This window comes from Taudactylus pleione, unplaced genomic scaffold (genome assembly GCF_031769625.1).
Source record: "Taudactylus pleione unplaced genomic scaffold, aTauple2 ptg000777l, whole genome shotgun sequence".
NCBI classification, from domain to species: Eukaryota; Metazoa; Chordata; class Amphibia; order Anura; family Myobatrachidae; genus Taudactylus; species Taudactylus pleione.
Window position 1 is genome coordinate 1,736,151 of NW_028285179.1, and position 17,784 is coordinate 1,753,934.

The 17,784-nt window shown below is 43.7% G+C and overlaps 1 protein-coding gene across 3 annotated transcripts in view; it reads left to right on the forward strand.

The window, feature by feature from the left end:
* Nucleotides 1–17,784, forward strand: part of LOC148475120 (beta-1,4-galactosyltransferase 1-like) — a 247,214-nt gene that overhangs the window by 183,034 nt on the left and 46,396 nt on the right. For all 3 annotated transcript variants that reach the window (XM_088457705.1, XM_088457704.1, XM_088457706.1), the window contains one exon: nt 15,339–15,526. In XM_088457705.1, the coding sequence (XP_088313831.1) occupies nt 15,339–15,526 (188 nt within the window). The remainder of the gene's footprint in view (nt 1–15,338; nt 15,527–17,784) is intronic.

The window sequence follows — 17,784 nt, forward strand, 5'->3', positions numbered from 1 at the left end:
TAACACAGTGCTTCAGTCCACTCCTATTGTGTTTTTGTGTCTCAGTGCTGCAGCAGCACACAGTGCCTCTACAGTGGCCCTTTAAACAGTAGTAGGTTGTTTTAGTAACAAGCAACAAAGTACTGCAGTCCACTCCTCTGGTGCTTTTTTGTGCCTCACAGAGTGCTGCAGCTAGCCCACAGAACACAGTGCCTCTGCCTTAACAGTGCTCCTAATAATTAAAAAAAATAAATAAATAAATAAAAAAAAAAAAAAAAAAAATATATATATATATATATATATATATATATATTTACAAAGTGCTATTATACCAACACCTTCCCGTCTCCAGTAATGGCGCTCAATCACGATTGAGATATATTAATATGCCATCCTAATAATGAGAGATTCGATATTGGGAAGATTACATTTTGCCTCATTTTGAGAACTGAACATGGCGGGCAGACCCGAACCCCGGCTTGATTTGACTTGGAACCCCTAGGTTTGGGTGTATTTGGTTTCTGTGGAAACCGATCTCTATTAATAATGAAAAAAAAAATATATATATTTTTTGCAACTGTATGAAAACATTATAAAGAAAAAATAAATATGAAGATATACATTACAGTTGTGCCTATTGAATTGTTGGAATCTATCATGTGTTATTGATCCACAGGTCTTTGATTTTCAAAATGAGGAAATTATAGCTATACAGTTGAGTACAGTTATGCTGAATGTGAGCCTGTTCATTTTGGGTCATGTTTAAAAGGATGGTTTCATAGTGTGCTAGTACTGTAAGTATACTAAGATGGATGTGAGCTGTGTAAAAATGTAATAGTGTGAAAGTTTAGAAAATGTGAGAGGTTAGGTGTTAACTCTCACAGTTTTTAACCACTTGTCGTATCAGATATGACCACACCAGTCTGGGCTTTCCCTGACATGGTTGTATCTGATACGACCAGTCAGAAATGCCCACTAGGCGGCTGTGGGAAGCTAATCTTCCAGCAGCCGCCTACATTAGAGGGACCTCCTGATCCCTCTGCAAGCATGGCTGCCTCTCCAGCATGTCCCGATCACTGCTGGCCACATCGGTCACGGTCGGCAACCCCCTCACGGCGCATTGCCATAGAAGCAGCAGTCACAGCTCATGTAGCCACAGCTGTTGCTGTGACCCAATCACTGGCCAGCAGTGATCAGGCAGTCGGCCCAACCCCCTTCAGTAAGAAACAGCAGTGGCAGCTTTGGTAGCCACTGCTGCTGCTATGTATCCGGGCCGCCAGCGGGACACCTCCCGCTGCGGCTATGGAACTAAAGTGATCACTAGTTGATCACAGTCACAGTGTAGAAGAAGCAGCATCGGCAACTCTGGTAGCCGCCACTGCTGCTATATATCTGGGCTGCCAGCGGGACACTCTCCTGCTGCAGCTCCGGAACTACAGTGATCACTAGTTGATCACAGTCACAGTGTAGAAGAAGCAGCATCGGCAACTATGGTAGCCGCCACTGCTGCTATATATCTGGGCTGCCAGCGGGACACTCTCCCGCTGTGGCTCCGGAACTACAGTGATCTCTAGTTGATCACTGTGTAGAAGAAGCAGCGGCGGCTCTCAGTGGCAAATGCAGGATTTCCAGAGGGGGGTTTCCAAAGGCTTAATTTTAGAGCGAGTGTGGCCTGTCAATGAAGAGGGCAGAATTAGTACTTAACCAGCTTTAATAAGTGTCAGTGTATTAATTCCAGCATATACAGGACCAGTGATCACAGTAAGCCATTAGATGCACCAGTAGGCCATCCTGCCTGAGAGCAACATATTTATTTTAGATGTGGGCACCATTCCAGACTATTGGAGCAAGTCCGGGACCCTGGAGGAGCAGTAGAAGAACCTAGCACTGAACTGCCCTGGACATACTGTCACTAGCGGCTCCAGGCACGGGCAAGCCGGTCAGTCGCCCGGAGTGCCATGAGATCCGGAGGGCGCAGGAAAAGCCCTCCATCCCACCCAGCGCTATGTTGATGATATACGCACAGGGCTGAGGGAGTGGAGGAGGGAAGGGGCGGCAACACAGGATGGTGCTGGGCACTGTAAACCCTAGCGCCAGCCCTGCATACTGTATATGTACATATTGGGCTCTATAGCAGTGCATCTCTGATAGTGCATGTTTTCCAGATCTCTTAGTTGGTGCACAGGTTATTTATTTCTGGCTGATACATGTTAAAAGATCCACAGGTGGTGCTAATTATTTCATTTGTGATACTGAGAAGAACATGCAGCGCTAGTAACAATCTATTATATTACTATTTCTATTGTGGTCATGGTGTGGGCTGGGGAGGGGGTTTTCCAGGCAGACGGAAAACCCCCCTGCCTTTGCCTATGGCTCTGGTACCCGCCGCTGCTGCTATGTATCGGGCCACCAGCGGGACACCCTCCCACTGCTGCTCCGGAACTACAGTGATCACTAGTTGATCACTGTGTAGAAGAAGCAGCAGTGGCGGCTCTGGTAGCCGACGCTGCTGCTATGTATCTGGGCCACCAGCGGGACACCCTCCTGCTGCTGATCCAGAACTACAGTGATTAAACTAGTAATCATTGTTATGTACAGGAAGCAGCAGCCGTGGCTCTGGCTGCTGCTTCTATATACCCAGGCAGCCTAGCGGCGCCCCACACACTCCCTCTGGCCTCAGCTCCTACTCCTCCCCATGATGCCTGTTTTTATAAGGTCCACTATATATATATATATATATATATATATACACCCAGAGGGCTGCACTCACTGTTCATTCAGGCACGTGTGGGGAGTGCTCCAATATGGACAATATGGTCCAATGCATTGAAGAAGATTGAATGGGCACTCATCAGTCAGAAGAAAAAATGTATTTAATTACTCACAAATCACATAGTCTCAGTCAACGTTTCGGTCTGCATTAGACCTTTCTCAAGACAGAACAAACACCACAAAGATACCACCAGGGAGACCCATACACCACTGACCCGGCAGCTGACTTAAATAGCCATATCAATTAGTGGAGAACCACCCCTAGATTTAAAAACGGAAATTGGACCACAGGCAACATACACACAATAATAAATGTACTCAAACAAAAAGGATAATAAAAATGATCAGCAGTAAATGACATACCATCTGTGATGCTGCTCGTTGTCCCAGAGACTACAAAGCCATACAGCCGGCAGCACGCGAACTGCACATAGCAGCCCCGCATCGCCAGCCGGATATGCCATGCTCTCCACACTGTGGAATGCATCATCAGCGGAGATGACGCCGCGGGCTCACTCTGCTCCAAGCAAATGTAATGTTGCTAGGCAACTGCTGGCGTCATCACCAGGATACGAAAGACTCAGGAAGTAGCTGCAGTGTGCTATACAGTAAACCAGTGTGTATCTGGAATAAACATAAACACATGATCGGCTAAACGAATCGGCTGCGAGGTTGAAAGACACCCACTTTATGCATCAATAAATATGTCATAATAGATCATACCATATGTCCCAGTACTAAAATACATAGGAGAAGATTGGCAAAAAATGTACATATAGACGTGCAGAAAAAAATACAAAGGGCCAAATGTAATAGGGTGTCAGTTTTAGTAACAGTACAAACTCGCACTTTCTCGCACTTTTAAAAAGTGCGAGTTTGTACTGAAACTCGCAAATTCAATAGCCTGCGAACTTTTCAGCTCGATGCCACCCGCGCACGCAGGAGGGGTTTCTGAGTACCCAGAAACCCCCCCTGATGGACCAAATTTATTTTTCAGAGATGGAGACAGTCTTGTCTCCATCTCTTCACTGGCCGCGGACACAACGCAGCTGTTGCGGCTCCTCAGACAGTGGCAGTGCGGCTCTGCTCTCCTGTCCTGCTCCTGGTCAGCCTCTGGTTCCAGCTGGCAACATGATCCTGCCTCCTTCTCCAGCGGCTCAGACCGCCCTACCGGAACTTACCTTAAGGTCCTGCACCGCCTCTGCTGCCTCCAATGATCACTGCTGCCTCCCTCTGGCTCTTCTCCTGGGACTGGAGCTGTTAAAGTACTGGGAGTCCGAGACCTCCTGCTCTTCCCCCGGGTCCTCTGTCTGCCAGAGTCGGGCTGCCCCTGGGGTGTGAGTCGTCTCTCCTCTGATATCTGTTGTGAACTTGGCCCTCTCCACCGACCACCTCACAACTGCTCCCTTTATCAGGTACCTTCACACTGATGCTCCCGGTAGCAGTAAAATATGTCTGTTAAGCTCTGGACAAATTGTACTCTGTGTGTATGTATGCTGTACAGTATATGTGTGTATCTATCCCGTGTGTATATTTATACATGATATATTTATACACACAAGATTACTTACACACAGCATACATTCATAGTTTACATACACACACAGCATACATACATATATAAATACTTGCAACAACATAATGCTGTTTGCAAGTATTTATATATGTATCTATGCTGTGTGTGTATGTAAAGTATGAATGTATGCTGTGTGTAAGTAATCTTGTGTGTGTATATGAAGTATGAACCTATATATGTATGTATGTATGCATGCCATGTGTAAGTACAGTATGATTATGTGTGTATGTACAGTAAGTATGCCTGTGTGTGTCTGTGTGTATGCTATGCATAAGCATGCTTATAAATTATGTGTTTGTATGCATATATGTGTATGTTTATATACATAGATTATTTATAACAAGCTGTTTCCTCTGTTTTGTCTGTGGATTACTGCCTATCCAAACTTGTATTCAGTGTCTTGTCCCTGCGCCAGGCTCTCAAAGGATTTAGTGCCCCCCGGTACTTTGTATTTTGGACTATTACATGTGAGTGTCAATCCCTGTATCATTTTGTGTATATATCTATATCTATGTGTATGGAAACCCCCCCTTCAAAATCCTGCATTTGCCACTGGAGGCTACTGCATTTGCGAGTTTAGGCGAGTTTAGGACTATGTAAACTGACACCTTTTAATGCTAGCAGCAATAAAAGGTGCAAGTTTTAGAGAAGCCATCACAGATCAGTGAGATCCGTGATGGCTTCTGTGTGTGTTTTAAAAAAAAAAGTGCACTCCCTCCCCAAAAGCATAACCAGCCCCGGGCTTTATAAAGCCTGTTCTGGTTCTAAAAATACAGGGGCCAAAATGCATAGGGGGCCCCTGTATATTAAGAACCAGCACAGGGCTTTGTTGAGCTGGTCCTGGTTCAGGAAAATCAGGGGACAAAACGAGGAGGGGTTCCCTGAAAATTCCAGAACCAGCACCGAACTCTTTCTAGCGGGGGGATAATGCCACAGCCAGGGAAAACCTTTCACCGGTTTCCCCGGCCAAAGCATTATCCCTGACCACTAGTCAGTCCAGGCCGGGGATCCCTGGGGAGTTGGGTACCCCCCAATAAAGGGGTACCCCTCTCCAAGGCACCCCAGGCCTAGACTGATAGCCCATGGCTATCCCCGGCACCCTATGGCCGTGGGTGCCGGGTTGATAGTATTAGTGTAAAGTGTAAAAATTAAGTTTCCATATTGTCTTTAGTTGTAGAACCACATGTACCAGCAAGCCACCTTGCATGCTGGTATTTGGAGAACCACACACACACATACCTTTGCTCAGTCCGCATGGATCTTTTTTTGCGTTTTTTTATTTTAACCCCTGGATTGCCTACTTGGACAAGTGGACTTGATCGACGCATAGGAGAGGTGAGTATGGATTTTTTTTTTCAGGTACCCCTATGGATTACTTCGGATACTAGGTGAGTATGTGTGAGTGTGAGTGTGAGTGTGCATGTATGTTTAATTAAAATTTTACTTTCACTGTGTATGTTTGTTTATTTACATATTTCTTTAGTTGTGGAACTACAAGTGCCAGCGGGCCCGTAATGCCCCGCATGCTGGTATTTGTGGTTCTCCAAATACCAGCATGCAGGGGAAGCTTGCTGGTACTTGTGGTTCTACAACTAAAGACAATATGCAAACTTCATTTTTACACTTTACCCTAACACTATCAACCCGGCACCCACGGCCATAGGGTGCAGGGGATAGCCCCGGGCTATCAGTCTAGGCCTGGGGTGCCCTGGAGAGGGGTACCCCTTTATTGGGGGGGTACCCAACTCCCCAGGGATCCCCGGCCTGGACTGACTCGCAGTCAGGGATAATGCTTTGGCCGGGGAAACCAGTGAAAGTTTTTCCCTGGCTGTGGCACTATCCCCCCGCTAGAAAGAGTTCGGTGCTGGTTCTGGAATTTTCAGGGGACCCCTACTCATCTTGTCCCCTGATTTTCCAGAACCAGGACTAGCTCAACAAAGCCCTGTGCTGGTTCTTAATATACAGGGGCCCCCTATGCATTTTGGCCCCTGTATTTTTAGAACCAGAACAGGCTTTATAAAGCCCAGGGCTGGTTATGCTTTTGAGGAGGGGGTGCACGTTTTTTTTTTTTAAAACACACACAGAAGCCATCATGGATCTCACTGATCTGTGATGGCTTCTCTAAAACTCGCACCTTTTAATGCTACTCACATTAAAAGGTGTCAGTTTACATAGTCCTAAACTCGCCTAAACTCGCAAATGCAGTAGCCTCAAGCTGAAAAGTTTGCAGGCTATTGAATTTGCGAGTTTCAGTACAAACTCGCACTTTTTAAAAGTGTGAGAAAGTGCGAGTTTGTACTGTTACTAAAACTGACAACCTATTACATTTGGCACAATATTTCTTTTTTAACAGACAAATTAATCAAATAAAAGGCAAATTAACTAAACATGTTGTGGTATATCCGGGCAAATTTTGTTAGTTGTCCAAAAACAGTACAGGGTATTTCCAATGGGTTCCATTAGTTTTGCAGTTTTGGAAAGTGTTGTGATTTTTGTGAAGAAAAAAGAAATAAAAAATTAGGTACACCTTAAAATACATTTGCTCTAAGTGTAACATTCTAAATAAATGTTAAAATTATTACCTAAAAAATCTTGAAACAACAGAATCGCATCTGGCCCCCCCGACAGCATCACAACACCTTCCTCCGGGGGGCCATCCTCTGGCAAGGCATCCTCTGGCTGAATGGGTACATTGCAATGTTGTGTAAAATCCCACACAGGACCACAATGCGAGATACCATATCCGGCGAGTACATGAGTGCACCACCAGAGTAATGGAGACACCGGAACCGGCCCTTTAAAAGGCCGATATAACGCTCCACCACCTGCCTGGTGGCAGTAAACGCGGCATTATATTGAGTATGTGGCCCTGGTGTGGGAGTCAAATAAGGAGTCAGCAGCCAGGGTGTGCAAGGATATCCACTGTCACCTGATGGAAATGGGACACCAACAGATACATAAATTGACCATGAAAACATGTTTACACTATTACTATAGCTATATCCTGGATTTATACTTACCAAGAAGCCACGCGTCACCAGCTTGCAGTGTGCTTAATTCTGGCTAAATCTCTGAATGCTGGATCACGTACACATCATGGCTGCAGCCTGGAAATTTGGCATTCAGGAAAAGGATCTGGAGGGAGGCATCACATAGCACCATTACATTTAGCGAATGGAAATGTTTACGGTTCCTATATATTTGTTCCCTGAATGCAGGGGGCTGAAGTGCTATGTGAGTGCCATCCACTACCCCTATGACGTGTGGAAAGCCTGCAATCTCAAAAAACTTCAGCTTTACCACATCAAGGGCTTCCGTATCCAAAGGCATACTAATAAAATGTGCTATATGATTGAAGAATGCATCTAGCACACGCCTCAGGATCCGTGAAAATGAGGGCTGGGAGAAGTCACCCACCAGACCCACAGTGGTTTGGAAGGACCCTGAGGTGCAGAAATGTAACACCGCCAACAACCGTGTAAGTGGTGTGATTGCTGTAGGAATGTGAATCTGACTTTCTAGATCATTCTTTATTATTGAAAGAGTGTCTAGGATAATATTTGGAGGCAGGCGATAAGTGGTTACAACCACATCATCAGGCATTCCAAAAAGGGTGACACGTGTTCTATATATCTTGGCCCTTGCACGCCTCCTATGCCTACGCCCAGGAGGAGGCTGAGGAAGGTTGGTGGGGGGCAACATGACCACTATTAGCTGGCCCACATCGCTCTGTAAAGTTACAATAAACCAAAAAAAGTGTTTTTGATAAAGAATTTTCTAAATTTTCACAAAAATACTTAGCTTAGTAATAATGGTGCATATTCTTACAGGGTTGGGCTGTGCCTTCTTCTGGAACCCCTACAGGTGTTGTTTGTGTACGGTTTTTTATTTTATGGAAGAAAAAGAAAATTAAATTTTATTAAAAAAACACCACTATTACTGCTATTATTGTGAAAACAATCCGTAACTTTGAAATTGGGAAATATTAAAATTTGAAAGCATAATTATTGTTTTATCATCAAAAACCACAAATGCATTATTAAATGTAAACAAAACAGCAAAAAAACCTTCATTATTAAAGACAACAAACTTTTAGGTTTGTAAAAATAGACACTTACCTGAATCAAGTACAAACTGGACTGTTAAACACCTAAATCAAAACAATAGAACATGACAATAATTGTTTGAATAATGTCCTTTTTTTATTTTAAAATTCCAAAAAAAACCAAAAACTTGCAGTAGGCTGGCACACTTACTTGAGTCTGCAAAGCACGTTGTTATTTGGATCCTCAAAAAACACAGCCATCCAAACACACAAAGTAACCAGGTTTTGGAAATGTATGGGCAAACAAAAATTCTAAAAAAACCAACCACCCAAAAACAAACAAAAAAAATAAACACCAAAAAAACCGCAACACCCAAAAAACAAACAAAAAAAATAAACACCAAAAAAACCGCAACACCCAAAAAACAAACAAAAAAAACCCACCACCCAAAAACAAAAAAAACCCACCACCCAAAAACAAAAAAAATATACAACACCCAAAAAAAAAAAAAATAACACCAAAAAAAAACCCAACACCCAAAAAAACAAACAAAAATACCCACCACCCAAAAACAAAAACAAAAAAACCCCAACACCCAAAAAAAAAAAAAACACACAAGCACCACTGAAACAACACACACAAGCACCACTGAAACCACACACACATGCACCACTCAAACAACACACACAAGCACCGCTCCAAAAACACACACAAGCACCACTCGAACAACACACACAAGCACCACTCCAAAAACACACACAAGCACCACTCAAACAACACACACAAGCACCACTCAAACAACACACACAAGCACCACTCCAAAAACACACACAAGCACCACTCAAACAACTCCAAACACTATAAACACTAGCAATCCTTTCCTGCACCACAAATAACTCCAACTACAACCCAAAAGTAAGGGAACATTTGGCTTTGCCTTCAATAAGGCGCAAAAAAACACAATGATTGAATAATGCAGGCAAGGTGTGCATTGTACGTAGGCAAATAGGGATGTACGGGTAACCAATCCAGGGATGTGCTCACATCAAGCCCAACCCACGCAGTGATTACAGAATGCAGGAAAGGTGTGCATTATACATAGGCAAATAGGGATGCACGGGTAACCAATCCAGGGATGCGCTCACATCTAGCCCAACCCACGCAGTGATTACGGAATGCAGGAAAGGTGTGCATTGTACTTAGGCAAATAGGGATGCACGGGTAACCAATCCAGGGATGCGCTCACATCTAGCCCAACCCATGCAGTGATTACGGAATGCAGGAAAGATGTGCATTGTACTTAGGCAAATACGGATGCATGGGTAACCAGTCTATAAAAAAGTCTTCTCAAGCACTATTCTTCATGCTCTGGTGGGCAGAGGCAAACTGAGGCAGGTAAGTGTGAAACACATTTTGATAAAAACACAAGAACAGTTCATATTTAAAAAAAAAACAATTTACATTTTTTATCTAATTTTACAAATATTGTAGGTGCTGGGAATCCAATACCACCACTAGAGGAGGAGGAGGCGGGGCCAAGCAGGCCAAGGGCAAGAAACCCTCCGTTTTCAATGATAGAGCTTGAGCAATTAGTGAGCATGACAATGGAGAATCTTGTCCATGCCCCAAGAAATATGGGGGCTGGAGCCAAAGACAGGATTTGGGAGGAGATATCCAGGGCTGTTAATGCTGTGGGGACAACCCACAGAACCATGAAAGTTGTGAAAAAACGTAAGAAAATGATATTGTGAGTACTGAAGTCAAAAGCGAGATCTTATTTTAAAAAACTATCCCTTAAAAAATGCAAAATCACATTGTCAGATGGACTTATTTCAAGTACCTGTTGAAGAGGAAGCTACGGAGTAGGGTGGACCATGCTGCGGGGACAGGTGGTGGTCCCATCCCTGAGGAGCTGACCTTGACGAGGTTGGAGACGTTGGCTCAGGGATGTGTGACAGAAGAGGAGATAGTCGGCGTGTCCACTATGGAAACTGACATGGCCGACTTCAACGATGTGCAAGAATGTAAATATTTTTAGGACTCAAAAAAGTATAAAGCTAAAACGTGTACGCGTTTTTTTGTTTCAAAAAATATAAATGATTTTTTTCATTTTTTTCCCTACTCAGATGAGGTAGTGCCTGCTCCTGAGGTCAGGTCTGGGTCCAGCACAGATGGAGACTCTGCAGGGGAGGATCCAAGCACTCCATCTGGGGTCCCTGTGGAGTCTACTCCAGGGCAACCATCGGAACGAGCAGTGCCTTTCCTCACCAGGTTGGTCTCCCAAACTCAGGAGAACAGATGTGTTCTTCTGAGGATGGAGACCACTCTGGTGAGGGTGGCGGTGGCCCTGGAGACCATTGCTGGGGCCATAGACCGTTGGGCAAATACCCAGGAGCAGGCAAACCCACCTGCCATGATGGAGCGAGACACCCTTCCTCCCAGGACCACCACCTCTGGCAGCCCAACAGCCACCCCCGCAAGTATGGAGAGCCCTATGCCTATGCCTGAGGAAATCCCATCTACCTCTGGCCAGGCCAGGCGGCGTGTTACACGCCAGTCGGCTGTCCATAGCTTACCTCTTCCTCTGAGCCGGCCCAAACGACGAAAGTAGCCCTGGATATCTCCTCCCTCACCTCTTGTCCAGTCCCCATATTTCTTGTCACCAATGTCTCAAGCTCTTTTTTTGTTTTTATAAATTTATTTTTAGAATTGTGGTTTTTTTTTGTTATTTTTATTTATATGCAAATGTTGCCCTAACAATTGTAAGTTAAATTGTGAGGAAAGGCTAATTTCAGAAAAATACATTTTTTTTAAAAGAAAATGTCTATATTTAACTATATCAATGGTTTAAAAAGTATGGTATCTGAAAAGGCTGCTACGCAAAACACAATGCTAGATGTTTTAAAAAATGTCCGAACAAAATAAGTTTAAAAAGCACAAATAAATATTTGTGTTACGAATTCTCTAATGCACACGCAAGTGAAATCAGTTACAAGGTAATTAGCAGTGTTAATAGTTACAATGCAGCAATCTTAGCTGCTTGGTTTGTGTGGTTCCAATTAGAAACATCACAAGTAACATTGGATTAACGATTGTACTGTTGTGGCTTACGGACGCTTCTTGCCTACCTTAGCCTGGACGATCATCCTGTTCGTAGAGTGACGTTGTCATGCATCCGCAATTCATGGTCGTACGAAGCAGATAATTTATGCACTCCCCTAAAACGCCTGGAAATGCTGAAGAACGCCTCCGTTTGTAGACCACCACCCCCGTATACACCCACAAACGGACTTTCCTGTCAATCAACTTTAGCAATCCACTAGCCGTGCGCAGGTACTGAATTAAAAACATCGGATGCGTACGACCGTGCGGCCGCTACGACTGACTCTGAATGAGGTCCTCTATCTTCTGTCAATATGTACACTACATAATCAAAGGTACAATATAATCGATGGTGGATATCTATCTTCTTCCCATTATGGGGGTGAGCAAAGTGGGTTCCTGTCAACATGGAGCAACAGGTAGTGCAATCTGCACACCTATAGCAACCAGGATGGTGGCCTGAGAGCCAATATGTCTTCGCCTCACTAGGTCGCTTCGTAGGCTGCATCAAAAGTTAGCATAAAATTAGAACCACGGTGATATGCCATCATAGGTGGTTGTTTACTAATACCCTCAAGCAGGGCCGCAACTAGGGGGGGGCTGGAGGTGCACGTGCACCGGGTGAGCCGCTGTACCTGGTGCCAGTGACCTCCAGCCCGGCGCTGCAGAGAGGCTCCAAGCCGGACGTCCGCTGGTAATATTTATTACCAGCGGGCGCCCGGCTCCTTCTCTGCAGCGACGCGGTGTAGCCGGAGCCGGAGGCTGGAGTTCTCTCCCGAACTCCAGCTTCCGGCTCTCCCCGCGGGCACTATGGGGGAGACGTCATGACATCTCCCCCATAGTTCCAAGGAGCAGCCGGCGGACCGGACGCGACGCTGGATGCAGGAGCGGGGTTCAAGGTAAGTATTTTTTTTTTTAATAAGCTGCACTACAGGGGCATTATTATGGGGGCAGGGGCATTACCACAGGGGCATTACTATGGGGGCATAGGCAATAAGGGGCATTAATAATGGGGCATGAGCACTACAGGGGCATTACTATTGGGGCATGGGCACTACAGGGGCATTACCACAGGGGCATTACTGTGGGGGCATGAGCACTACAGGGGCATTACTGTAAGGGCACTACAGGGATATTACTATGGGGGCATGGGCAATACAGGGGCATTACTATGAGAGCATGGGCACTACAGGGGCATTACTATGAAAGCATGGGCACTACAGGGGCATTAATATGGGAGCATGGGCACTACAGGGGCATTACTGTATGGTGGGCACTACAGGGGCATTACTACATTACTATGGGGGTATTAACATATGGGAATTACTATGGGGGCATTACAATATGGGCACTACTGCAGGGGGAATTACATGGGGGGCGCCAAATTACTGTCTTGCCCCTGGTGACAAAAATCCTAGTTTCGGCCCTGCCCTCAAGGGTTGGGTCCGAGGTGATGATCGACCAATGTTTTCTGACAGCTTTGCTGGTTGTATTAGCAGTTAGGTCGTATGTTGCTGGGTATATCATTCTAGAGGGATCAGCTCTTTTATTTAGTGGTGATTTGTAAGTGTCTCTGCTGTGCTTTTGCAAGGCACCTATCAACTACTGACTGTGAGTAACCTCTTGATAGGAATCTGTCCCACATCTCCAATAACTGTATTTCTGCCAAGTCCTAAGAGGTATTATTGCGTAAGACACAGATAAACTGCGATATTGGTAGCGACTCCTTCAGACTACTCACATGTCTCGTTGCGTGAAGAAGTATATTACAATCAGTAGATTTACGATATAGGGTTGAACTTAATCCAGTGCCCTTATGTGAAATAGCAGTTGGAGCGGTTTTTGGAAAAATAATTTGTCAGTTCAGTTGTTAAACTCGGACAATGAGTCCGAAAACATGCAAACTCGTTTGTTTTTAGACTCAAAAAACCTCACTATTTAAACTGTGATCCAGATGTTTTCCCATTTTGAAGATAAAACTCGACCAATGTGAGAGTTTACTGCTAAACTCTCACATTTTCTATATTTTCACCCTATTACAATTGACCATCCATGGAGCCATTAACCAATCAGCATCGCACAGCGGCACCCCAATGACTGCAGCTAAACAGAGCTGCTAGCCGCAGGATGCTATGTACAGTCACAGTGTGAGTGAGACAGTGCAGTGGTGAGTGTCAGTGACTGTGACAGGCAGAAGTATGCTGTCCGACCACTCTCATTGTTTTCACATAGACAATTGCAGCGGCTGGGGAGCGTCCTCTGCCTGCATGCCCCCAAACCAGTCTGTCCCTGGCTGCCTGTGTGGTCTGCCAGTGGGGGGGTTCAAGCACTCAGAACCCCCCTGCGTGAGCTACTGGGGTAGGAGCGGTGGGCCCCAGAGTGTCTGGGCCAGGGACTCCCTGAGAAGTCCCTCCCTGATAACGGCCCTGTAGGTGGGTAGTCAATGTATAAGGTTGAGTTGGGTACCTTCTTTGTGTTGTGTTTGTTTTGTTGTTTGTTACCTTTTGGCGGTATCCACCCATAATGCATATTGTTGTTTGTTACCTTTGGCGGTAACCACCCATAATGCATATTGTTGTTTGTTACCTTTGGCGGTATCCACCCATAATGCATATTGTTGTTTGTTACCTTTGGCTGTATCCACCCATAATGCATATTGTTGTTTGTTACCTTTGGCGGTATCCACCCATAATGCATATTGTTGTTTTTTGCGGTGCATTGATGGGTTGCATTGATTCTGGCTGTCCTTTTTGTTGTTATCATACAGTTTTTCCCCTGTTTAGCTTTCATTTATGATAACGCGAGGTGTTTTGGATATTGTTTTTAAACCTTACTTATTATAAGAAGAAATGGAATAATTCACACCAATACCAACTTTAAAATAAATGACAATGTTTTACTTAAAAAGCAAATCAATTCTACATGTTTTATGGTATTATTGTCAAAGCAGACTTACAACATAAAAAAACATTAGTTCAACAGCAGTAACAAAATGATTATTTGCAATGCCTAGCAGAGATGCTCAAGGTGACAGTCAGCCAATGTTTATACTTACAACCCAGCGCCCCGCGACTCCCCCGACCTACGATCTCTCCTGCTTAACCCGACTGCCTGACCCCTCCCCTATTTGATCAATCTTTTATACTTTTTCCCTCTCTGTTACTGACATATTTTAAAATGGCGAATATTAATTAATTAAGTCAATATTCATGCGCACTAAACATTTCACTAATTATTGATTTTAATCATAACAAAACCTATAATCTCCTTTCTATGTTTTCAAAATACTGGTGACCGCATATAGGCCAAGGCTATTCTGATTAGCTCCCTTCTTGTTTAGACAGATCTGAGACATGCTGTCTTCTAGTCTGTTAGTATTAAACTAACCCATTATGCTGTCTTGCTAGTAAAAAACATGGCTATGATCAGTTCTAATTTCTACCTATTTCCGTAATAACACTTATACCTTTTAGATTAAACAATATTAAACAATGTTAAGTGCTGCTTTGTTGCTTCAGACACACACCTGCCTACTTTAGAGAGAGGTAACTCTCTCTAAAGTACAACTTATAACGAATCATATATTCTGAATCATTTCTATATATATTCATAATTGCAATTAAAATAATAATGAAAGACATAAGCATGCATATATATTCGTGAATTGCTGAAGGAATCTGTACGGCCACATATTCCAGCTTTATCAATTTAAGATTAAAATAAATAGCTTACATTTTTTGCTGAAGTTACAGTATATGTCTCTTGTCTTTACTTTAGATCTGCTACTTTATTAATCTAATGAGTTTTACAGAATGCACCTGGTACAGAATATAATATTTAATATTTCACTTTTTGCTCTACAGATAGAAAACACAACATTCAACAGAGCCAAGCTAATGAATGTTGGCTTTATAGAAGCAATGAAAGACTATGATTATAATTGCTTTATCTTCAGTGATGTGGATATTATTCCTATGGATGAGAGGAATCTGTACAGGTGCTCCAAAAACCCCAAACACATGGCAAATTCTTTGGACAAGTTCAATTTTAGGTAAATATTTTAAAGCACAAGCATAACATCAATTAAACATGACTATATTGTACATAAAAGCACATATAATCTTTATTACTTAAATAACTGTAGGATTTGTACTGTATTTCATTACTATTGCAGTTACTTGGGTTGGAGTTGGCAAATCCTTTGAAATGTTTTCTTCTTTAAAGTATAATAAAATAAACACTTAGGGCCTGATTTTGAGATTTACGCAATGCCAATATTTTCACAGATTGAGCAATTATTTGCTATTGCGCTTGCACGAAAGCCGCACTGCACAGGCACAGTGATTGCAATGTAATTACACCCTCACAGAGGAACCACTCGCAAAGTGAGTGACAGCTAGTCTGCGTTTGGGGGTGGTAACGGGTAGTGGTTCGAAAAACGCAGGCTGACCGATTGAACGCTGTTTCATTGGCATGCATACATTAGCCATTGCAATCTCCTATGTAGCATGAGCGTTCTCTGCATGTCAGGAGAGCTGCAGTATTTACGGCAAGTCAGACTTGACTTACAGCACATACTGCGTGACTGTCGATGTGCAGTAGTACCAATGTTTACGCTGTTGCATGTCGGATGGATATGAGAAGGCAGCAGTGGGTGTCCCTATGCTCGGCTAAGCTTTGGAAGTCATTAGCATATTTTAGCAAAAAAAACCGTAAGAAAATGCAGTTGCGATTGCATTAGTGTAAATCTGGGAATCAGGCCTTTAATTTTGTAATCTGAAAGTTTTAAACTTATCCACCTTTTTGAGAGCATTCATTTTTTTCTCCTTGTGTTTTTCTAATGCCACCATATATAGAGTAGCATGCAATAGTAGGTTAGATACACCCTCTTGTAGAGTGTATCTCACACTTTCCTGAGTACAGTTATCTGCTGACCTCTGAGACATTTACAACGCAAGTTCAAAAGCTACTGAACTAGGTTGTTTTAAACTGTTAACATTGTACTAATAATGTAGCAGTGTAGGCAGTCTACTGAACACAAATAGAGCATTATAAAATTGGGCAAGACAATCGATCAAAGGAAGAGTATATCTAGTCAAATATATTATGTACATGCAAAAAAACCCAGTTCATCTTCAGTTATAATAAAAGAAACTTCAAAATAAAGTAAGCTGAAAAATCCTCTAAGAAGGTGCAATGAATTAGAGTGCTGCATGGCTTTACCACTGCTTATATGGGTCATGGGTAATTAGATGCATTATCAAACAACCCAGCCACATAGATACATAGTTAAGTTTTGGTGCCAACCCTCATTTTGTAAAGAAAAGTTCAGCTCAGAGGGTAATTCTGTAAACAGCACTCTCTAAATGTTACACTATGTGATTCCTGAACTAAAGGATTGGGGGCCTGATTCGGACCCACTGCGGGTCAATGGTGGGGTACTGTGCATGCGCAAGCCCCGGAGCGAGAGAGAAATTGTCTTGCTCCGGGACTCACTATAAAAGGGGCGGCTGTCGATGTTGATCGACAGCTCACCCCATTTTGTAGGCGGGGAGGGGGGTGGCTACACAAATGGAGGCGTTCCCGAAGGAACACCTGCCATTTGTGGGAGGGCACCACTGACCTCACCAGTGATGTCAGTGGAGAGCTTCCTGCTCTATTAGAGCAGGAAGCTCTCTGGGGCTTGCGACGGACGAGACCCTATCACAAGGGTCTCGTCACAAGCGCCGCAACAAGAAAAGAAAAACGCCCTGATTCAGAGCGAGCGCTCTTAAAGAGCGTCCGCCTCTGAATCAAGCCCTGGGTGCGCTAACAAGAAAGAGAGAATATCCCCTTGATAGGTAAGCAGCTCACACAGCAGGATCTGCACCTGCTAAAAATGGAAACAACACAAAAGGACAGGTGGAGCGCTAGTAGCAATCAAGTGACCACAATGAGGATAATGATATTTATTAAAACAAATAATAAAAGTTAAATGGTAACCACATACTATCAAAGCACACAGATATTCACAAAGAGGACTGACAATCAGACCACTGTAAGATATTCTTTCTATAAAGTCCACAATGCGCTGTGCGGCAGTCCACTGTGATTTAAAGTTCCTCCATGTAGGTAAGAGCAGCAGCAGTAATAATAATATGGACACTGGATATATGGAGTGCAAAGAGTCACCTGTATGCAGGGGTGTATCTAAGGGTCAGATAAGGGACTGGTGCCCCCCCCCCCAGCTCTATCCATCACAGCCCCATCCCCTCACACAGGTTTTACTACTTTTAATATTAAAAAAACACACATTGTTTTCCATAGGGC